This window comes from Anguilla rostrata, chromosome 9, assembly GCF_018555375.3.
Source record: "Anguilla rostrata isolate EN2019 chromosome 9, ASM1855537v3, whole genome shotgun sequence".
Lineage (NCBI taxonomy): Eukaryota > Metazoa > Chordata > Actinopteri > Anguilliformes > Anguillidae > Anguilla > Anguilla rostrata.
Genome location: NC_057941.1, coordinates 53,965,431 through 53,989,109, shown reverse-complemented (window position 1 = coordinate 53,989,109; position 23,679 = coordinate 53,965,431). Strand labels below are relative to the sequence as shown.

General features: G+C 49.8%; 1 protein-coding gene across 1 annotated transcript in view; it reads left to right on the top strand.

Annotated features, from left to right (window-relative positions):
- LOC135264331 (lysine-specific demethylase 6B-like) overlaps positions 1–23,679 on the top strand; it is a 35,044-nt gene that overhangs the window by 3,791 nt on the left and 7,574 nt on the right. Inside the window, 14 exon segments of the mRNA XM_064353195.1 lie at positions 8,921–9,042; positions 15,140–15,240; positions 15,326–15,449; positions 15,557–15,649; positions 16,149–16,320; positions 16,836–16,910; positions 17,884–18,012; positions 18,431–18,574; positions 18,918–19,193; positions 19,490–19,912; positions 19,914–22,306; positions 22,732–22,858; positions 22,986–23,194; positions 23,372–23,606. Of these exon segments, the coding sequence (XP_064209265.1) occupies positions 15,331–15,449; positions 15,557–15,649; positions 16,149–16,320; positions 16,836–16,910; positions 17,884–18,012; positions 18,431–18,574; positions 18,918–19,193; positions 19,490–19,912; positions 19,914–22,306; positions 22,732–22,858; positions 22,986–23,194; positions 23,372–23,606 (4,395 nt within the window). The 5' untranslated portion in view covers positions 8,921–9,042; positions 15,140–15,240; positions 15,326–15,330.

Sequence of the window (23,679 nt, the reverse complement as noted above, 5' to 3'; positions counted from 1 at the left end):
CTCTGACACAGACAGATGCACAGACGCTCAAACACACAGACACACAGACGCTCTAACACAGACAGACATACAGACGCTCAAACACAGACAGACACACAGACGCTCAAACACACAGATGCTCTGACACACACAGACACACAGACGCTCAAACACACAGACGCTCTGACACACACAGACACACAGACGCTCTGGCCAGTTCAGTGTGAGTTCCACTCCCTGTCAGGTGGGGGTACTCTGTACAGCCCGGAGAGTCCAGGGAAAGTTATCAGTATGTGCAGAGAGCAGTCGCATCCCTGGATCTGAAAAGCCTTAAAAGTAAATATGCAGAAATCAGGAATAGTCCATATAAATCTGTTCTGTGGGAGTCACTGTGAGCAAGGCCATTAGCAGAGGTGAGTGGGAATGTCTAAAAGCTTGCTGCTTCACTGAGGGGGTAGGGGGGGACAGGGGGGTTGCCAGGTTGCCTGGGGGGTTGCCAGGTAAGCCATGGCTGGCCTTGCAGACAGCTCCAGGTCCTGTCACGGACAGACTGAGAGCAGGTTTCTGTTACCATGGTAAAAATGGAATACTGCAGCTGAACTCTCTGCAGGGGCATTCTCATTGGTGGAGGGCCTGCAGATAACTGCCGTGTGAGCTGTCAGCTGGCCAATGGAGCACAGGCAGAACAGTTGCTGTTGCTAAGGGGAGCTGCTTGAAAATGGAGTCTGTCTCTCTCTCTCTCTCTCTCTCTCTCTCTCTCTCTGCTTCCCTCTCCCTCTGTCTATTTTACCTCACATCTTTTTTTCTCTCTCCCTTACTTTCTTTTTCCATGTCCTCCATCCCTGGCTCTGTCCCCCCTCTCTCAGTCACTCTGTCTGTCCAGCTAATATGTATTGGGTAGGAAAGACATGAGGAAATTAGGTGCATTTCAGGGCAAAATACAGAGAGAGAGGATGGAGATAGAGAATGAGAGAGAGAGAGGTGGGAGAGAGAGACAGAGAGAGGAGAGAGAGAGACAGAGAGAGAGGTGGGAGAGAGCGACAGAGAGAGGAGGGAGAGAGACAGAGAGAGAGGTGGGAGAGAGAGAAAATGACAGAGAGAGCGGTGGGAGAGAGAGACAGAGAGAGGAGGGAGAGAGCAACAGAGAAAATGAGAGAGAGAGAGAGGTGGGAGAGAAAGAAAATGACAGAGAGGGAGGGGCCACAGAAGGATTGGGGGATTTTCATTCTGATGGTTGTGGGGGTTAGTGTGGGTGTTGGGGAAAGTGTAGAAGTCAGCCTGTGTGTGGTGTGCTCATGGTTGCATACAGAGCCCCCCCCCCCCCCCCCCAGTGCCCAGTGTCTGAGCTGGTACACCCCTGGCAGTGCCCATCACTGCTACAGTAAGCGTCTGAGCTGGGTGTTGGGGGTGAGTGGTTGAGTATTGGGGAAGGTGATTGGGTGATGGGGAGAGTGGTTGAGTATTAGGGAAGGTGTTTGGGTGTTGGGGGTGAGTGGTTGAGTATTGGGGAAGGTGATTGGGTGTTGGGGGAGAGTGGTTGAGTGTTGGGGAAGGTAATTGAGTGTTGGGAGAGAGTGATTGAGTGTTGGGGAAGGTGATTGGGTGATGGGGAGAGTGGTTGAGTGTTAGGGAAGGTGATTGGGTGATGGGGAGAGTGGTTGAGTATTAGGGAAGGTGTTTGGGTGTTGGGGGTGAGTGGTTGAGTATTGGGAAAGGTGATTGGGTGATGGGGAGAGTGGTTGAGTGTTAGGGAAGGTGTTTGGGTGTTGGGGGTGAGTGGTTGAGTATTGGGGAAGGTGTTGGGGTGTTGGGGGTGAGTGGTTGAGTATTGGGGAAGGTGATTGGGTGATGGGGAGAGTGGTTGAGTGTTAGGGAAGGTGATTGGGTATTGGGGGAGAGGGGGTGGAGTTGAAGGCCACAGAGAAGGGTGAAATCATTTACAGCCAATGTGCACGTCATTTTATCACTGGAATAAATATTCCTGATGTCATTAAATTAACATAATATTTGTAATTATTTGTCCTCTGTCAGAATGTATTAGAATATAATCTTAGTGTAGATAGAGGATGCAGTCACATTTCCTGTAATAAAACTAAAATATGCAGAAAAAAAGCTTTCCCAGGGTAAGCCTGTAAACTATGCGCGCACACAAACCCTCACTCATATTATACACACACACATACACACACACACACACACACAAACCCTCACTCATATTGTGCACACACACACAGACACACAAACCCTCACTCATATTATACACACACACACAAACCCTCACAGATTATACACACACACGCACACAATACACACACAGGCACGCTGACCTTATTTCACGTGTGTGTGTGTGTGTGTGTGTGTGTGTGTGTGTGTGTGTATAATATGAGTGAGGGTTTGTGAGTATGTGTGTGTGTGTGTGTGTGTAATATGAGTGAGGGTTTGTGAGTGTGTGTGTGTGTGTGTGTGTGTGTATAATATGAGTGAGGGTTTGTGAGTGTGTGTGTGTGTGTATAATATGAGTGTGGGTTTGTGAGTGTGTGTGTGTGTATAATGTGAGTGAGGGTTTGTGAGTGTGTGTGTGTGTGTATAATATGAGTGAGGGTTTGTGAGTGTGTGTGTGTGTGTCTAATATGAGTGTGGGTTTGTGAGTGTGTGTGTGTGTGTATAATGTGAGTGAGGGTTTGTGAGTGTGTGTGTGTGTGTATAATATGAGTGAGGGTTTGTGAGTGTGTGTGTGTGTGTATATAATATGAGTGAGGGTTTGTGAGTGTGTGTGTGTGTGTGTGTATAATGTGAGTGAGGGTTTGTGAGTGTGTGTGTGTGTGTGTGTGTATAATATGAGTGAGGGTTTGTGAGTGTGTGTGTGTGTGTGTGTATAATATGAGTGAGGGTTTGTGAGTGTGTGTGTGTGTATAATATGAGTGAGGGTTTGTGAGTGTGTGTGTGTGAGAGAGAGAGTGTTTTACTGTGGCTTAACCCTCTGCATGTGTAATCTGAGACTACAGCATGAGTTGCTGTGGCAACTGGTCCTCTGCAACACCAGGCCGGGCTGAGTACATCGTCAAGGCAACGGGTTGATTGTGCTCTTCCATCATCAATCATTCCTTCAGCAGAGGGAGAAAGAGAGAGAGGGAGAGAGGGTGAAGGAGAGAGAGAGAGGGGGGAGAGAGAGAGTGAGAGAGAAAACACAAAACAAACTAGATTGCTACCGGACCCTAAAAAGAGACTACAAATTGGCTGAGTATCTCTTCTCTGTCAGAGATACAAAGCAGAGGCAGATCCTGACCAAGTACAGGCTCAGTGACCACGCACTTGCAATTGAAAAAGGCAGACACCGGAATACATGGTTACCAAAAGAACAACGTATATGTGGTCACTGTAAGACAGGAGAGGTGGAAACAGAGATGCACTTTCTCCTACATTGTGAAAAATATTCAGAAATTAGGACACATTATTTCAACAAATTCTCTCTAATTATAAAGGACTTCCTTTCCCAAACAAAAGAGGAAAAAATGCAAATCCTGCTAGGAGAAAGGCCAACGGCTCCACTAGCAGCAAAGTACATCTCGGCCTGCCATAATCTGAGGGACACTGGTTGACCACCACAAATATATTTATTTTAATTATTTATTAATTTCTATCCCTTTTTTTTTTTTTTTTTTTTTTTTTTTTTTTTTTTTCTTTTTCTTCTACATTATTATTATTATTACTATTACTATTATAATCACAATTATTATTTTTTTTTTATTATTGTTATTGTTGTTGTTGTATAGCCTACTCGTTATGGCCATTGCCACACTGTTGATTGCATTGTTGTTTGTATTTAATGTTTCCTATTCCTGTTTCTATGTGTACGCTTTGGCAATAAGTACAAGTGTATTTCATGCCAATAAAGCATTTTGAATTTGAATTTGAATTTGAGAGAGAGACAAAGCGAGAGAGAGAGAGAGAGGGGGAGAGAGAGTGAGAGAGAGAGAGAGGGGGAGAGAGAGTGAGAGAGAGAGAGAGAGGAAACGTCTCTTACCAAATAAAGAAGAAAAAATCGCCTTGGCTAATGAAGCAACTTCCATGACTCGCCACAGCGAGTACGCTTCTATGGACGATGCATTAATTAGCTTTAGCCTGTGGCGCAGCATAATGCGCTTTATAAGACAATAAAACAGCGAAATGCAAATCACCTTTAGGCCTATTCGGCTTTACGTTTTCACAGAGGAAAAACAGCCTGTTTATACTTGGGCAACGATAACGAGCGACCAGCCTGTTTAGGCTAAGACCATGCACCTGCAGCCATACCGCACAGTGTGGAAGTGGGCAGTGGCTGACTGCACCTGAATGTCTCAGACGTTTTAGCGCATCCTGACGTTAGCATTAGCCGCGTAGTCTCCCCCTGCATTGAGCTCATCAGTGGGGATTTGATCTGATTTGATCATTACTTTGGGCTTGAGGGTGATAATGATAAGCAGAATGCATATTTGAAATTTTAAGAGCTACTATTTAGGCTCTAGTCTATAAATATTTATTTATTTCCTGATCCGAATATACTGTAGACTGCATTTCCTGGAAAATTTTTACTGGTGGAAAAACTGTGTGTGTGTTTGTGTCCCTGTGTTTTATGTGGTGTGTGTGTGTGTGTGTGTGTGTGTTTATGTGTCCCTGTGTATTATGTGGTGTGTGTGTGTGTGTGTGTGTGTGTGTGTGTTTATGTGTCCCTGTGTATTATGTGGTACATGTATGTGTGTTTGTGTCCCTGTGTACTATGTGGTGTGTGTGTGTGTGTGTATTCTGGGGTGTGTGATTACAGAGATTATAGCAATATAAATCAACATCATCATGTACATAGACAGATTATTGCCATAACTACAGCAACTGATTTATGTGAATCACTGCAGCGATTGATTTAAATGACTCCGGACATTAATAGATTAAATATGTAATGCAACTAGTGAACATAATTATATTGAGGTGGTGCTGGCATTACCTATATATTGATTTACAGCCTGTTTACAAAACAGAGAGAAACAAAGGGTGTGTGTGTAGGGGGGGGGGGGCATTGTACATGTGTATGTCAAATAATACATGGGTAACGTGTGTATGTGGTTAACAGACTGTGCTGTAGATGTGTATGTGGTTAACAGACTGCTGTAGATGTGTATGTGGTTAACAGACTGTGCTGTAGATGTGTATGTGGTTAACAGACTGCTGTAGATGTGTATGTGGTTAACAGACTGTGCTGTAGATGTGTATGCGGTTAACAGACTGTGCTGTAGATGTGTATGTGGTTAACAGACTGTGCTGTAGATGTGTATGTGGTTAACAGACTGCTGTAGATGTGTATGTGGTTAACAGACTGTGCTGTAGATGTGTATGCGGTTAACAGACTGTGCTGTAGATGTGTATGTGGTTAACAGACTGTGCTGTAGATGTGTATGCGGTTAACAGACTGTGCTGTAGATGTGTATGTGTGTAACAGACTGCTGTAGATGTGTATGTGGTTAACAGACTGTGCTGTAGATGTGTATGTGTGTAACAGACTGCTGTAGATATGTATGTGTGTAACAGACTGCTGTAGATGTGTATGTGGTTAACAGACTGTGCTGTAGATGTGTATGCGGTTAACAGACTGCTGTAGATGTGTATGCGGTTAACAGACTGTGCTGTAGATGTGTATGTGTGTAACAGACTGCTGTAGATGTGTATGTGTGTAACAGACTGCTGTAGATATGTATGTGTGTAACAGACCGCTGTAGATGTGTATGTGGTTAACAGACTGTCCTGTAGATGTGTATGCGGTTAACAGACTGCTGTAGATGTGTATGCGGTTAACAGACTGTGCTGTAGATGTGTATGTGTGTAACAGACTGCTGTAGATGTGTATGTGGTTAACAGACTGCTGTAGATGTGTATGCGGTTAACAGACTGTGCTGTAGATGTGTATGTGGTTAACAGACTGTGCTGTAGATGTGTATGTGGTTAACAGACTGCTGTAGATGTGTATGTGGTTAACAGACTGTGCTGTAGATGTGTATGCGGTTAACAGACTGTGCTGTAGATGTGTATGTGGTTAACAGACTGTGCTGTAGATGTGTATGCGGTTAACAGACTGTGCTGTAGATGTGTATGTGTGTAACAGACTGCTGTAGATGTGTATGTGGTTAACAGACTGTGCTGTAGATGTGTATGTGTGTAACAGACTGCTGTAGATATGTATGTGTGTAACAGACTGCTGTAGATGTGTATGTGGTTAACAGACTGTGCTGTAGATGTGTATGCGGTTAACAGACTGCTGTAGATGTGTATGCGGTTAACAGACTGTGCTGTAGATGTGTATGTGTGTAACAGACTGCTGTAGATGTGTATGTGTGTAACAGACTGCTGTAGATATGTATGTGTGTAACAGACCGCTGTAGATGTGTATGTGGTTAACAGACTGTCCTGTAGATGTGTATGCGGTTAACAGACTGCTGTAGATGTGTATGCGGTTAACAGACTGTGCTGTAGATGTGTATGTGTGTAACAGACTGCTGTAGATGTGTATGTGGTTAACAGACTGCTGTAGATGTGTATGCGGTTAACAGACTGTGCTGTAGATGTGTATGCGGTTAACAGACTGTGCTGTAGATGTGTATGCGGTTAACAGACTGCTGTAGATGTGTATGCGGTTAACAGACTTGTAGACATGAATTCCAAGCTGGCCAGGCTTGCCATGTAATGAATATGAATTACACTTCTAAAAATAGCCTCTCAACCCCCCCTCACCCAATCACATATGGCCACTGCCCCCCTGTCTTCCCCTTCTGTAGTGAGCTCTTCCAATGAACACTGCACTTAGTGGAATGTACCAACTCCAGCTTCACAATGAATAAAGGGGAGTGCCTGTGATTTGGAGCTTTGTCTGTAACCCCAGCTGTCAGGAAACTGTTCCGTTCCATTTCTTTATTCTCTGTTTAAGCCTTAGAGATAAACAGCTCCGCCACACATGAACTTTTAAAGACTTCCACCTCCTTCCTTACTTTGATTTTCTTGTTAGTCTCATTTATTATCTGATTCATAATTGAACATTTGGCAAAAGTGAATAAATCACATATCATATCCTCATGGAAACGACCTCTCACCTTTGCCCTGGTGACCCAGATCAGGCACTTAACTGCACTGAATGCTGGTGATGGAGGCAGATTTGTACAGCAGCAGGTGGGAGACATTTCCAGAAACCCTCTCCATATGGACTACACTTCCCATCAGCCCCGGTTGTGAAACGGCCACACAGATTCTGACCCACTGAGATGATCTGTTCAACTCATTAACCCAGTTACACCTCTGCAGCTCTGTATCAGCATTTATGGAGTTACCGTGAGTCTTGCTCTGTCTTACGCTCTCTCAATTCAATTTCAATTCAATACTCTCTCTCTCCCTCACACACACACACTCTCTCTCTCTCTCTCTCTCCCTCACACACACACACACACTCCCTCTCTTTCTCACACACACACCTACTCTCTCCCTTTCTCACACATGCACTCACATTCACACACACACACACTGTCTCTCTCTCTCACTCACTCACACGCACACACGCATGCATGCACCCACACACACACAGTCTCTCTCTCTCTGTCTCCATCTCACACACGCACACACACACTCAAGCTGCTAATTGAGTTAATTGAAATGGAAGTCCCTCTCCGGGGGGCGGGGGGGTTGTGGTTTTATTTCCCGCATGTGCACACCAGGGCTGTGCAGAGCGTCAGAGCGTCAGGTGTGAGAGTGAGAGAAGAGCACACCAGCCTCGAAAGACTGTTTTACATCCCCACCCAGTTCCTGTGCAGAATATATCTTACACAAATTAATGAACATTACTGACAGCAACAATACTTCAAATAATTTTTTAAAAAATCAAATCAAAGGGGCACATCGGGCACTTGGGGCAAAATGGGCAGATGCTCGGGCACCCAGAGCCCCCCCCCACCCCCCCGCACTCATGCACACACACACACTCAGTCAAATCACAATTCCATTGGTTCAGTCCCCATCCAGATTTCACACACACACACACACACACACACACACTCACACGGGTTTCTGCACGTTTGGGTGTGTTGTACACACTGACATAATCCCTGCTGTGTTTGGCAGGGTGGGCTTGCTGTGGGTAACAGGCTGCAGGTCGTGCAGCTGCAGCGACTGAACTGAGACCTTTCTGTTCCTGTGCTTCACATTCCTTCTCTAACCTGAGGAGAGGGGGAGAGAGAGAGAGAGAGAGAGAGAGCGAGAGAGGGAGTGGGAGTGAGGGGAAGAGAGAGAGAAAGAGGGAGAGGACAGAGAGCGAGAGAGGGAGAAGACAGCAAGAGAGAGACAGAGAGAGAGCAAGGCAACCTTACCTTACCCTTCTGTTGCCGAGTGTTTGATGGTGGGAGCAGGCAGCAGAGGAAATGGGGCTGGGTCTAAAGAGAGAGAGGGAGGGAGGGAGAGAGAGGGAGAGAGAGAGGGATGACGAGGGAAGGGGGAGGGGCTGTGAAGTGAAGCAGACTGGCTGGTGTGCGTGCGTGCGTGGGGGGCCGGGGGGGGCGAAAGGGGGGGGGCTTTTCCCTGCACTCTCGCCTCACACCGATCCTTCTCTTCCTTTGTTTGAGTACTGAGGGGAAAGGCAAGGAGAGAGAGAGGGAGAGCGAGAGAGAGAGTGGGAGAGCGAGAGGGGGAGAGAGAGAGGGAGAGAGAGAGAAGGAGAAAGGGAGAAAGAAAAGGAGGAAGAAAGACAGAAAAGCATTCATTTCTTTTTTTTTGTGAAGGATTATTTTTTTGCTTGGAGGGTGCAGCCCTTGCCCTGCTGGCTGTGCGGAGCTGAGCGGGCTCTTTCTGCGGCTGATTGGCAGCCCAGGTGTTTTTTACTGACGCTGACCGCGGCTGAGGTCCGGCTTCTTTTTGGGTTTTTTTTTTTTTTTTAAAGGGAAAAGACGGCAGGCTGAACCGCACCGCTGAGGGACTGCGGACCCCCCCCCTGCCGGAGCCCGGCGTGTCCTCGCCCCCCCCCCCCCCCCCGGCGCCCAGCGTGTCCTCACGGGCATTAAGGTAAGGCTGAAACGACCCCACAGGCACTCCTGCACAGGTGAGCCCAGCAAAGTGTGTGTGTGTGCGCACGCGCGTGTGTCTGCATGCATATGTATGTGTGTGTGTGTGCGTGTGTCTGCATGCATGTGTGTGTGTGGTTTGTGTGTCTGCATGCATGTTTGTGTGTGTGTGTGCGCGTGCGTGTGTGTCTGCATGCATGCGTGTGTGTGGTTTGTGTGTCTGCATGCATGTGTGTGTGTGTGTGCATGTGTGTATGTGCGCGTGTGCGCGCATGTGACTGCCTGCTTGTTTATGTGTGTGTGTGTGTGTGCATGTGTATCTGTGTGTGTGTGTGAGAGAGAGAGTGTGTGTGTGTGTGTTTGGTGACCTCAGTACAGAATGTACTGGCTGGAATACACTGCTGGGAAAAGCAGTTCAGGAGCTGGTATGCTAAGCTGGTATAGATGAGTTTGGGAGCTGATACAGGTAGCTGGTATAGGTGAGTTTGGGAGCTGATACAGGTAGCTGGTATAGGTGAGTTTGGGAGCTGGTATAGGTAGCTGGTATAGGTGAGTTTGGGAGTTTGCACAGGTAGCTGGTAGAGCTGAGTTTGGGAGTTTGCACAGGTAGCTGGTATAGGTAACAGAGCTGATACAGGTAGCTGGTATAGGTGAGTTTGTGAGCTGGTACAGGTAGCTGCTGTGGGTGAGTTTGTGAGCTGGTACAGGTAGCTGCTGTGGGTGAGTTTGTGAGCTGGTACAGGTAGCTGGTATAGGAGAGTTTGGGAGCTGGTACAGGTAGCTGGTATAGGTGAGTTTGGGAGCTGGTATAGGTAGCTGGTATATGTGAGTTTGGGAGCTGGTACAGGTAACTGGTATAGGTGACAGCGGGTACAGGTATCTGGTATAGGTGAGTTTGGGAGCTGGTACAGGTAGCTAGTATAGGTAAGTTTGGGAGCGGGTATAGGTAGCTGGTATAGGTGAGTTTGGGAGCTGGTACAGGTAGCTGGTATAGGTGACTGGGCCACTCATTCATTTATCACTCAGTTCCCACTCATTCAGTTTCAGAGTGCTTTACTCACTTGAGAAGCATGTGTTCTTTTTTCAAAGCTTATGCATAAATGCAGACAAAAAATGTTAAAATAAATACGACGAAAGGAAGAGTTTAGTATTCCCTCCTCACTCACCCACTCATCCTCACAGAGAGCAGGACGATGAATGGGTGAGTGTAGGGGGCTTGTCCTTAACTTTGACTCACAGTGATAAACTTTCTTCCACAGACACAGTTTGGTGAGTTCAGTGACCGCCAGAATAAACTCAGCAGACTGCTGGTTCAGAAGGAAACACTGTCTGTTTCCATGTTGGGTGAAAATGATTGACAGGTGCTGATTGAGCACAGGCCCTTACAGCCAGACCTTACACCCCAACACACCACTGCACAGACAGCTGTCCAGCTGCATACAAACACACCACTGCGCACACTGCTTTCCAGCTGCATACAAACACACCACTGCGCAGACAGCTGTCCAGCTGCATACAAACACACCACTGCACAGACATCTGTACAGCTGCATACAAACACACCACTGCGCAGACTTCTTTCCAGCTGCATACAAACACACCACTGCGCAGACTGTTGTCCAGCTGCATACAAACACACTACTGTGCAGACTGCTTTCCAGCTGCACACAAACACACCACTGTGCAGACAGCTGTCCAGCTGCATACAAACACACTACTGCGCAGATTGCTGTCCAGCTGTACCCAAACACACCACTGCGCAGACAGCTGTCCAGCTGCACCCAAACACACCACTGCGCAGACTTCAGTCCAGCTGCACACAACCGCCACTGCGCAAACAGCTATCCAGCTGCAAACTTGCACCCAGGAAGAATTCTGATTGGATGATCACACGATGAAATAAAATGACACAGACTGAGAAAAGTCATGCAGACAGGCACAGACTCCTAGCATTGTCATGCAGAAAAGATTGGACCGCTAGGCAATGTCTTATCACCATGGCAACAGCCCAACCAACAGGAGACCCAGACAGACAGGACCACAGGGTTTATATCAATAGTTACTGCTGCTTGCATGTCCTCTGCACCTCTGTGTGTGTGAGAGAGAGAGACAGGCAGGCAGAGAGCAGACTTAACTGCAGAAAGAGTCTAGAGCAGGATGTACACATCTCATCAACCGAGGCTGTGGTTTTGACAGCTTGGAAACGTCACGTGACTCTCCGCACCAAATTGTACTTAAGTACCGTCACATTAGAGCGACCTGCAGTCACCCCTGTCCTGGATGAACCGTTTTGCATGTGCTTGTCCGCACGCATGCGCGCGTGTGTGTGTGCGACTTGTCATTTGCTTTTCTCGCTGGGATTAAGAAAAGGAGAGAGAATGAATGTTTCATCTACAGAAAAAAAACCGGCTACCCAAACCGTGTGACACAAGATCAAGAACGAGACTGGGCGCCGTGGAAATAGAATATTTCTCTTGAGACAAATTTGATCCATTTCTGCACGAGCGCTCTCGCGTGCAGCAGCTTGTGTTGGTTGTGAGGTTTGTAGGATTGGCTGCCTGGCCCTTTAAAACACATACATCGCTCCGCCGAGTGAAATTCGCTGCGCGGCCGACAGAGCGAGAGAGAGAAAGAGCCAGGAACGGCCAAGAAATGCAGCGCGAGGAAAAGAATATAGAACCACACCAATACTATAGCTGACCTACATGCTCTCTGCTCTTCGTCAACGTAATCTGAAAAAGGACATAATTCATACGAAATCATTACGAACAGTACCAACGACGGGCGGAATACAGTTTAATTTTACTTTTCTTTACGCAGAAATTCATCTGATTCCAGGCGACGAATATTCAATCGTTACGGTACGATCAGCAGCTATAATCCGCCTTTAGATTCTTGTAACACATTCTGGTGCATATAGCGTGAGATTCACAGCTAATCCTCGCTTAATGTGTTAGAGATTGAAATAGATTACCCTCTCCCCTCATATTGCATTAAACTTCATTTGATGTTAGTCATATAGGAAATAATAGATCATCGTAAGATCCTGATTTGGCAATTGAATGGTTCACATGGTTATTAAGCACGGGTTCTACCATTTAAATGCATAATACGGGTATGTATTGAGCATACACGTTGTTGGTTTTTGTGGTTATTATTTGCAAGTGTTTGTCCGAGCGGAAAATAAATTCGGAGCAGTTGCACTAAATTTCCTGCACTGCGTTATAAAGGGTACAGCCGCCTTAATTGCACTGATGATGATGACGGTGTGAGGGCGAAAGGTATACCCTAATTTATGAGAGAAGGTAGATAGGGTTGGAACAGTTCCTTATAGCATTCGTGTATGAAAGCGAACGTCCGACTAACGTCCGCATTGTGTGCCGGCGTTTTGCTTTAAAGCGTTACGGTTTATTCTTTTACTTTCAAAGATCAAACATTTAAAGACGTTAAAATGCCACTTTTTGAAAGTGAAAAGCTCGTGCACCACATCGACATCCTGTGTAGTTTTTCGTTGACACTGACAGCTTCATGCACCTTAAGTTAATTTACGAATGCTAATCTGTTTCCGAGAATATCTTACTCTTTATCTGTATGACTCGTGGCGTGAAAGCGCGCTGAAGATGCGGTCGGCGGTTGTGTGTGTGTGTGTGTGTGTGTGTGAAAAGGGGAGATAGTTGATATCGCTCATCTGTGAGCGGCTCTGGTGTAAAAAGTTGAATGGGCGACTCAGGCAACTGACATTGGAGCTCATTTGAATATTACTACTTGATGAAAAAAGGGGGTGTGGTGTTTTCGCGCGGAGTTTTTCTGTGAAAATGCTCACGAAGCCGAAAGACACAAAAATGTAATAATAATAATAATAATAATAAAGGAATAAAAAACACGGGCTTTCTGGCACGTTATTGGTGCCCCGATTTCAGTGTATACAGGGTAAGGGAGATGGCTGGGCAGTGTTATTCCAGGCTGTTGAATCTATATTGCGCATTTCTCTTGATGCGAGAAGTGGCCCTGTCGGCAGTCTGACAGCTAACTTTTGTGTCCTCATCTTGACATCATCCACCGCTCTCAGCTGAGTTCATCTAAGGCTTGTTGATGTAAGACAGACAGCAGTAAAGTGCATAAACGGCTTATGAACTGTGATTGGCCAGGCACTGGGATCAGAAGCGGCCGCTACTGTGGTGGTCCTGATGGGCATTTGATTAAATTCTGTTTTCCTGTGCTGGACAGTAGCTGTTGGGTTTGCCTGTGCTGGACAGCAGCTGTTGGGTTTTCCTGTGCTGGACAGCAGCTGTTGGGTTTGCCTGTGCTGGACAGCAGCTGTTGGGTTTGCCTGTGCTGGACAGTAGCTGTTGGGTTTGCCTGTGCTGGACAGTAGCTGTTGGGTTTGCCTGTGCTGGACAGCAGCTGTTGGGTTTTCCTGTGCTGGAGAGCAGCTGTAGGGTTTTCCTGTGCTGGACAGCAGCTGTTGAGTTTGCCTGTGCTGTACAGTAGCTGTTGGGTTTGCCTGTGCTGGACAGCAGCTGTTGGGTTTTCCTGTGCTGGACAGCAGCTGTTGGTTGCTGGGACTGACAGTGTAGACTATGTTCTGTACACTACTGCGTGGTGATGGCCACACTGGGAGAAAAGTCTCTACATTAATAACACTAATAAAGAGACCCCAGGTGTGCCAGCCAGTAACACATTCAACAAAACAACAGGCAGTTAACAGCTGTGTGTGTGTGTGTGCGTGTGTGTGCATGTGCGTGCATGTGTGCGTGTGCGCGCATGCACGCACATGCAGAGAAACTGAATTGGAAAGAGGAGTTATAGTCTCAGGAAGTGTTGTCTGAGGTTATGACAGTAAACTGTGACTTTCACTCTGACCACAGATCTCACCTCTTTTTTCTTTCCACTGAGCGAGTGTATAGGGGGTGGTAGTAATGGCTGAGTGAGTGTATAGGGGATAGCAGTAATGGCTGAGGGAGTGTATAGGGGGTAGCTGTAATGGCTGGCTGAGTGTATAGGGGGTAGCAGTAAGGGTTGAGTGAGTGTATAGCGGGTGGCAGTAATGGATGAGTGACTGTATAGGGGGTAGCAGTAATGACCGAGTGAGTTAATAGGGGGTGCCAGTAATGACCGAGTGAGTGTATAGGGGGTAGCTGTAATGGCTGAGTGAGTGTATAGGGGTTAGCAGTAATGGCTGAGTGAGTGTATAGGGGGTAGCAGTAATGGCTGAGTGAGTGTATAGGGGGTAGCAGTAATGGCTGAGTGACTGTATAGGGGGTAGCAGTAATGACCGAGTGAGTGTATAGGGGTAGCAGTAATGACCGAGTGAGTGTATAGGGGGTAGCAGTAATGGCTGAGTGAGTGTATAGGGGGTGCCAGTAATGGCCGAGTGAGTGTATAGGGGGTAGCAGTAATGGCTGAGTGAGTGTATAGGGGGTAGCAGTAATGGCAGAGTGACTGTATAGGGGGTAGCAGTAATGACCGAGTGAGTGTATAGGGGTAGCAGTAATGACCGAGTGAGTGTATAGGGGGTAGAGGTAATGGCTGAGGGAGTGTATAGGGGGTAGCTGTAATGGCTGGCTGAGTGTATAGGGGTAGCAGTAATGACCGAGTGAGTGTATAGGGGGTAGCAGTAATGACCGAGTGAGTGTATAGGGGGTGCCAGTAATGACAGAGTGAGTGCCAGTAATGACCGAGTGAGTGTATAGGGGGTAGCAGTAATGGCCGAGTGAGTGTATAGGGGGTAGCAGTAATGGCTGAGTGAGTGTATAGGGGGTACCAGTAATGGCTGAGTGAGTGTATAGGGATAGCATTAACGGCTGAGTGAGTGTATAGGGGGTGCCAGTAATGACCGAGTGAGTGTATAGGGGGTAGCAGTAATGGCTGAGTGAGTGTATAGGGGGTAACAGTAATGGCTGAGTGAGTGTATAGGGATAGCATTAACGGCTGAGTGAAGTGTATATGGGGTGGCAGTAATGACCGAGTGAGTGTATAGGGGTAGCAGTAATGGCTGAGTGAGTGTATAGGGGGCAGCAGTAATGACTAATTGAAGTGTATAGGGGGCAGCAGTAATGGATCACACACATAGTAAGTAACTGTCTATCTTTCTGCAGGTTGGCAGAACACTGAAGAAACTCTAGAGGGATGATGATTGGCAGCTGGAGCTGAAGGCTGGAGGTGATTGGTTGAGTGGTGCCATATTCAGGCCTGATAGGTGAGCGCTATTTGTGTGTGCACCGTGCCTGTGTATGTGTGTGTATGTGCGTGTCTGTGTTTGTGACACTGTCCTCTGTGTCCAGGCTGAATGCATCACCCTGCAGAGCAGTTTTGTGGGCGTGGCATACGGGACTCCGCCCCCCTGGACGGACTGAACCATGGATCATGGCCTCCAGCAAGCAGTCGTGCCTGGGCCCCTCCCTCCTGGTGAGACCACACCTACTGCCCAATCACAGTGCTGCCCATGGCAGATGTATACATTTGAGCCATTTCTGGCTTTTTGGACTGAAAAGGTGTGTCTGTCTGCCACACAGGTGCTCTGGTGCTGTCAATCAATCTCAGTCCCTCCCCCACCCACGTCAGAGTCACGCCAAAGGCCTGCACCATCCCAGCAGCTTCCATAACGGGTGAGATTTGTGCCCACCTGATTATCTTCAAGCGCAGACTAAAGACCCATCTCTTCAGGCTGCACCTCTCCCCACCCCTCCCTAGCCTCTAGTTTAGCTCAATGTACCTAGTTAGGCTAATGCGATCATGTTAGTTTTGTATTTGGCAGGATTGTTTTGTCTGATTCTGATTAGGCAAATGTGATTTCAGCGCTAGTTTGTACTTGGCAAGATTGTTTGTTTGTTTGCTGAACAGGTTACCCTACAGGGTTGGAGTCCTGATCTGTGGTCACTTCTGGCACTACGATCTTTACTTCACTCTAGTGTGTTTTTCTGCACCTCTGCACCTTGAACAAATGCACTTGTTGTACGTCGCTCTGGATAAGAGCGTCTGCTAAATGGCTGTAATGTAATATAATGCCCAAACACTGTGAAGTAGAGGAAAGGGACAAAGCTGTGTTCACCTTAACCCACCTGAAGCTAACTCACCTGAAGCTGACCCTACCTCTCTTTCCTCCAGGCAATCAGCAAGGGGCAGGGACAAGCCTGAGCTGGGGAAGGTGAGTGGCCAGGCGTTGCCATGGGAGCAGAGGCAGCCCCGCCCCTGGGAGCAGCAGCCTGGCCTCCATCAGGATTATAACTCAAGACCAGGAGGCTCCGCCCATTCCAGCCCTCACCAGGTACAGAGAGGGGTGAGAGGATCAGAGGGGTTGGGGGGCAGGGGGGTGAGAGGGTCAGAGGAATTGGGGGGCAGGGGGTGAGAGGATCAGAGGGATTGGGGGGCAGGGGGGTGGGGTCAGAAGGATTGGGGGCAGGGGGGTGAGAGGGTCAGAGGATTGGGGGGCAGGGGGTGAGAGGGTCAGAGGGATTGGGGGGCAAGGGGGTGAGAGGATCAGAGGGATTGGGGGGCAGGGGGGTGAGAGGATCAGAGGGGTTGGGGGGCAGGGGGGTGGGGTCAGAAGGATTGGGGGGCAGGGGGGTGGGGTCAGAGGGACATGGGGCGGGGTAAGGTAGGCAGGGGGCAGGGTTATCCTACCAGGAAGAGCTGCCTCATGTGATCCTCTTCTGTTAAATTAGTGTTTGATCATCTAGTCGTCTTTCCACCCCAAACTCCACCCCTGCATGGATTATGTGATGGAAAACAGAAAAAATTATTTATCTCAAACACGCTGAAAACATGCTCTCTTCCCCCCCCCCCTCCCCCCAGTATGGAGGCCCTCATCAGTATCCCCGCCATCAAGCCCCGCCCCCGATGGGGGACGTGTGGAATCACACTCAGCAGGTACATGTACAGGAGCAAACAATTACCTACACTGCTTACAGTACACTTAACACCTTTAAGATCTACACTGCTTACAGTACACTTAACACCTTTAAGACCTACACTGCTGACAGTACACTTAACGCTTTTAAGACCTACACTGCTGACAGTACACTTAACACCTTTAAGACCTATACTGCTTACAGTACATTTAACACCTTTAAGATCTACACTGCTTACAGTACATTTAACACCTTTAAGATCTATACTGCTTACAGTACATTTAACACCTTTAAGATCTACACTGCTTACAGTACACTTAACACCTTTAAGACGTACACTGCTGACAGTACACTTAACACCTTTAAGACCTACACTGCTTACAGTACATTTAACACCTTTAAGACGTACACTGCTGACAGTACACTTAACACCTTTAAGACCTACACTGCTGACAGTACACTTAACACCTTTAAGACGTACACTGCTGACAGTACACTTAACACCTTTAAGACCTACACTGCTGACAGTACACTTAACACCTTTAAGACGTACACTGCTGACAGTACACTTAACACCTTTAAGACCTACACTGCTGACAGTACACTTAACACCTTTAAGACCTACACTGCTGACAGTACACTTAACACCTTTAAGACCTACACTGCTGACAGTACACTTAACACCTTTAAGACGTACACTGCTGACAGTACACTTAACACCTTTAAGACGTACACTGCTGACAGTACATTTAACACCTTTAAGACCTACACTGCTGACAGTACACTTAACACCTTTAAGACGTACACTGCTGACAGTACACTTAACACCTTTAAGACGTACACTGCTGACAGTACACTTAACACCTTTAAGACGTACACTGCTGACAGTACACTTAACGCTTTTAACACCTTTGGCTTATGCTGCTAAGAGTAAGGCTTTATCTGTATTATGTGATTTGATTGATCATGTTGTTCCCCCCCCCCCCCCACAGCCCAGGGGAATTCCAGGGCAGAAACGCCCTGCAGCATCCCAGGATGATCAGGCTCCGCCCCCCCGCCATGCCCCGCCCCCTGATGGCAGCCCAGGACCCAAGAGGCAGAGGCACTCCAGCAATGAGCAGGTTAGCATGAGGTCACAACCTCTGACCCCTGACCCCAAATTCACTGCTACCCTCGCTGACTTCCTGATCACTTGTACTTGTTCACTCAGACAGAAGATTCCGTCTCCCGCTCTCTAACAGCACCTGTCTGCAAAACCCCCTTTTCTTATTGCTAATACTGCAGTGCCACCTACAGGACAAGACCTATACTGACAGATGTATTTCATCTATTTGTTTATGATATGCACATGAGCACAACTGAGTGTTTTACTCTTTTACGATGAACATTGTAGTTAGTACATCAAATTAAGAATTAACTACACAAGCAACTGAAAATACAACATAAATGTCTCTCTCTCTTTGTCTGTCTGTCTGCCTGTCTGCCTGCCTGTCTGTCTGTCTGTCTGCCTGTCTGTCTGTCTTACACCCCGAAACACAGCGTTTCTTTGCTCCAAACTGCTACCCCCACCCCCACCCCCACTCCCACTACTCGCCCCACAAACCAAGGTTCTGGAACCCTCCGCACAAAGGGGGTGTGTCCTGGAACCCACCTGACAGGAGGAGCGGCCCTGCAGACTTCCAGGTAAGTCCCCCTCCACCCCTGTGTGTTACAGCAGGGACTGAGTGTGTGTGTGTGTGTGTGTGTATAAGTCCTGTGTGTTACAGCAGGGACTGAGTGTGTGTGTGTGTGTGTATAAGTCCTGTGTGTTACAGCAGGGACTGAGTGTGTGTGTGTGTGTATAAGTCCTGTGTGTTACAGCAGGGACTGAGTGTGTGTGTGTATAAGTCCTGTGTGTTACAGCAGGGACTGAGTGTGTGTGTGTGTATAAGTCCTGTGTGTTACAGCAGGGACTGAGTGTGTGTGTGTGTATAAGTCCTGTGTGTTATAGTGGGGACTTAAGGTGTGTCTGTTCCTTTGCTGACAGGACTCTTTCAAGCCCGGTTTTAGGGGATTTTGGAACAGGCCGCCTCCACCACGCCCATCTCATCATGGCCACCGTGACCGGATTGCTCCGCCCCCTCAAGTCGCTGATGGACACAGCAGGAACAGGCCCCTCCCCTCACCAGCAAACCACACCACTGTGCCTTATAGCCACGCCCCCTACTGGCCCCAGCAAGAGCGGAGCTCCCCCACTGTACCTCAGCACTGCCACGCCCCCGAGGGGCGGCGACAGCAGGGCAGGCAGGACAAGCACACGCTGGTGAGTGTGTGTCTGTGTGTGTGTCAGTGAGCAAGCGAGCATGTGTGTGTGTGTGTGTGTGTGTGAGAGTGTGTGTGTGTGTGTGTGTGTGTGAGAGTGTGTGTGTGTGTGTGTCAGTGAGCAAGCGAGCATGTGTGTGTGTGTGTGTGTGTGTGTGTGTGAGAGTGTGTGTGTGTGTGTGTGTGTGAGTGTGTGTGGGTGTGTGTGTGTGTGTGTGTGTGTGGCGTGTGTGTGTGTGTGTGTGTGTGTGTGTGTGTGTGTGTATAGTAATGTTTACTGAGTCTCTCTCTCTGTAGGATCGGGGGGGCAGTGGGGTGGGGCTGGAATCTCAGGTTCAGAACAGGCACAGATTTGGGGATGGGAGGGGTCCTGGGGCACACCAGCACCTCAGCCCCCCACAGACCCCCCCCTGCCTGGAGCGCAGCCGGCCCCAAACACCCCCCTCTGCCTCCGTCTGCCCCCCCCTGCCCTGCCCTCGAACCCTGAGCAGTCCTGACGCCAGCACTGCCAGGACCCACCAGCAGCAGCCCCCGCCGCCCCCCTCTCTGCCCCCTCCCTTGCACCCCGCCCTCGGCTGCTCCACCCCCCAGGTTCAGCGGCCAATGGAAGTGACAGACCCCCCAGCACCGCCCCCCAGCTGCAAGCTCCTCCCTCCTGGCCCTCAGCCCCGCCCCCACGCACCCACAGCAGTGTTTAGAGGAGGCGCAGGACAAACGGAACGCTGAGCCGGAGGAGAGAGGGAGGGAGAGAGGGAGGAGAGGAGAGCAGGGGAAGGAGAAGGAAAAGAAGAAGGAAAGGGAGAAGGGAGAGCAGGATAAAATGAGAGAAGGAGTGGAGGGGCACAGTAGCAAGGGTAAAAAGGGGAGGGGTCTGGAGACCCACCCCTCCAAATACTCCACCTCAAGAGCCCCACCCCTCAACAGGATTGGCCAGGAGATGCAGAGAGAAAATGAAGGGAGGAGAAGAGGGGTGTCACCAGGCCCCTCCACACAGAATACCTCAGGGATCCCCCCACCCCGCAGTGATGGCCACGCCCCCTCCAGGTCAGAGCCCCGCCTCCTGCCGTCCCCCAGGGCCCCAGAGCTCCTCCCCATCTCCAAGCCGCTCTGCCGGGACGACCCCCCCGCCAGCCCCCCCCTGTTGAGCCGCCAGGGCTCTCCAGAATCCTCACCCCATGAGGAAGAGGAGGAGGAGGAGGTGATGGTGAGGCCAACTGTGCTGGCCAGCCCCACGTCCACTCCACCCATGACTCCACCCCTCTCCCAGCCCGTCCAATCAGATCATCAGATCACCCAGCCAGGGACAGGCACTGGCCCCGCCCCCCAGCAGAGACCGCCCACGGAGGGCCCCCCGAGGCCGCACCCCCTCCAGAGGAACGTGAGCGCGGTGCTGAAGTCGCTGGCCTCCGTCCTGCAGCAGCAGAGACACGCCCACAGGGGAGGGCCATTCGGCAGAGCCCCGCCCCCAGCCAAACACGCCTCCTCGCTCTCATTGGCCCCAGACCACAGGGGAGAGGGGGCGGAGCTAAAGCAGAAACACGGAGAGGTGGACAGGAGGAGGAGCCAGACGAGAGGAGAGGAGAGGCCTCACTCTTCATCCTCCTCTTCCTCCCCTGCCCTGGGGGTGCGCTGTGCGGTCCTACTGACCCGACACCCCTGCCCCGCTGCAACCAAGGAGAGGAAGGGTGCAGGCCAGAGGCACAGAGAGGGGGAACGAGAGAGGGGAGGAGACAAGGAGAGGGAAAAGGAGAGAGAGAAAGAGGAGAGACATCAGAAAGAGAAAGAACAAGACAAGGAGAGAGAGAAGGAACGAAACAAGGAGAGAGAGAAAGAACGGGGCAGGGAGAGAGAGAAGGAGAGACAGCAGAAAAAGAGAGCGAAGGAACAGGACAGGGAGAGAGACAGAAAGCGACAGCAGATTGAGACAGAAAGAGGAGACAGGGAGAGAGAGAAAGAGAGGGGGCAGAAAGAGAAGGAGAGGGGGCAGAAAGAGAAAGAGAGGGGGCAGAAAGAGAAAGAGAGGGGGCAGAAAGAGAAGGAGAGGTGGCAGAAAGAGAAAGAAAGGGGGCAGAAGGAGAAAGAGAGGGAATCAGACAAAGAGAGAGAGAGGAAAGAAAGGCAGACTGGCAGGAGGAAAGAGGTGCAGAGAAGCAGGGGAAAAGAGAGGAGAAAAAAGGATAAAGGAAAGAAAGAAGGGGCACCTGTCTGTTCTCCACCCCTGCAGTCCAGCTGCAGCGCCCCCGGCAGGGAAGTCCGGAAGGTTTTGGGGACCCTGGACCTGCAGGGAAGGGAGGCCAGAGGAGCGAGGGAGAGAGAGAAGGGCACACATTCCAGAGAGAAGAGCAAAGAGGAGGAGCCCCGACCTGCCGTCACTGTGCCGACCACCGCCACCATGGCAACTATCACCATGGCAACCAGCTCCACCATGCCAACTGTCAGCCCAGCAACCAGCTCCACCATGCCAACTGTCACCCCGGCAACCAGCTCCACCATGCCAACTGTCACCCCGGCAACCAGCTCCACCATTCCAACTATCACCACGGCAACCAGCTCCAACATGCCAACTGTCACCCCGGCAACCAGCTCCACCATTCCAACTATCACCACGGCAACCAGCTCCAACATGCCAACTGTCACCCCGGCAACCAGCTCCAACATGCCAACTGTCACCCCGGCAATCAGCTCCACCATGCCAACTGTCACCCCGGCAACCAGCTCCACCATGCCAACTGTCACCCCGGCAATCAGCTCCACCATGCCAACTGTCACCCCGGCAACCAGCTCCACCACGGCAGCTGTCACTACGATGACCATTTCCACAGTAACCACAACCATGGCAACCATCACCACAGCAACCGCAGTCACACCAGCCGCAAAACACATCAACGTGGCGAGCTCCGGCACCGGCACCACGCGCCCCGCCCTGGGCGTGGCAGAGTTCCTGAAGCTGAAGGGCCTGTCCTTCGGCCCCCCGAGAGAGCTGAAGATCCGTCTCATCAAGGTGGAGAGCGGAGTCGGCAAGACCTTCATCACCCGCGAGGAAGAGGAGAAGATCATCCCGCTGGCCCAGATCAGCATCAAGAACACAGCCTCAGAGGTGATCCGGGCCTGCAGGTGAGCAGAGAGAGAGAGAGAAGGGAATAGTGTGGCATAAAACGGACTCACTCACTGTACATTAACCAGCTAATACCACAGCAACTTTCAAATGAAATTATATATCAAGCATAAATAGATTTTGTGCATATTTGTATGCACGTACAGTTCTAGATTCTGCTCTGCCAATAATAGTTTCAATGAACATAGACTTTTAGTACCCTAGCAACTGAAAACAAACTAGCCTGAGACCTTTTTAATTTCATGCAGTTCACACATTAACAGAACCTGAAATAGTACATTTGCGCACCTGCGGGGTCCAGGATAAAGGGGCACACCTGCATGGTCAGGTTTGAAAGTGACTCCGGTGTGGTTGTATTTATTTTATTTACGCTGCTTTGTCCTGTTCCCGTGTTGTTTCTACGGGGGGGCCGGTGGTGACTCAGGGGGGCCAAGGTGAAGGGGAAGTTTCGGGAGTCCTACCTGCTCCCAGCATTTTCGGTCAAGCCCGCCCTGAGCAGCGAGCAGCCAATCGCACGGCACAGACTCAGCCCCCCCACACCCAGCATCTATGTGAGTCTGACTGTTCTCTGAGTCTGTGCTGACTGTGTACCTACGAGACTGTGCTGACTGTGTTCTCTGTGAGTCTGTGCTAAGTGTTTTCTGAGACAATTCTGACTGTGTACCTGTGTTACTGCAGCTGGAGAGTAAAAGAGATGCGTTCTCACCTGTGCTGCTGCAGTTCTGCACCAACCCCAGGAATCCCGTTACTGTCATCAGGGGCCTGGCAGGCTCTCTGCGTCTGAGTGAGTCCCCAACCAATCAGCTCTGCACACTGCCCTATGGCCCTGCCCATCAGCCAGTCACACTGCACTATGGCCCTGCCCATCAGCCAGTCACACTGCATAGGCCCTGCCATCCCAGTCACATGCCATGGCCCTCATCAGCAGTCACTGCTGCCCTGCCATCAGCCGTCACTGCATATGGCCTGCCCTAGCACACTGCACTATGGCCCTGCCCATCAGCCAGTCACACTGCACTATGGCCCTGCCCATCATCACAGCATACACCTTGTCTATGAGTCAGCTGTGCGACCAAGCACGCTCTGGTCGGGCAGACTGGGCTGTTCTCCACGAAGTCGCTGGTGGAGGCGAACGCTGAGCATGCGGTGGAGGTGCGCACACAGGTTCAGCAGCCGGCCGACCAGAACTGGGACCCCAGCGGGTCCTCCCAAACCTGGCCCTGCGAGAGCAGCCGCTCACACACCACCATCGCCAAGTACGCCCAGTACCAGGCCTCCAGCTTCCAGGAGAGTCTGCAGGTACCCATAAACCACTTACCACACACGCGCACACACACACACACACCACACCCACCCATGCGCCTCCAGCTCA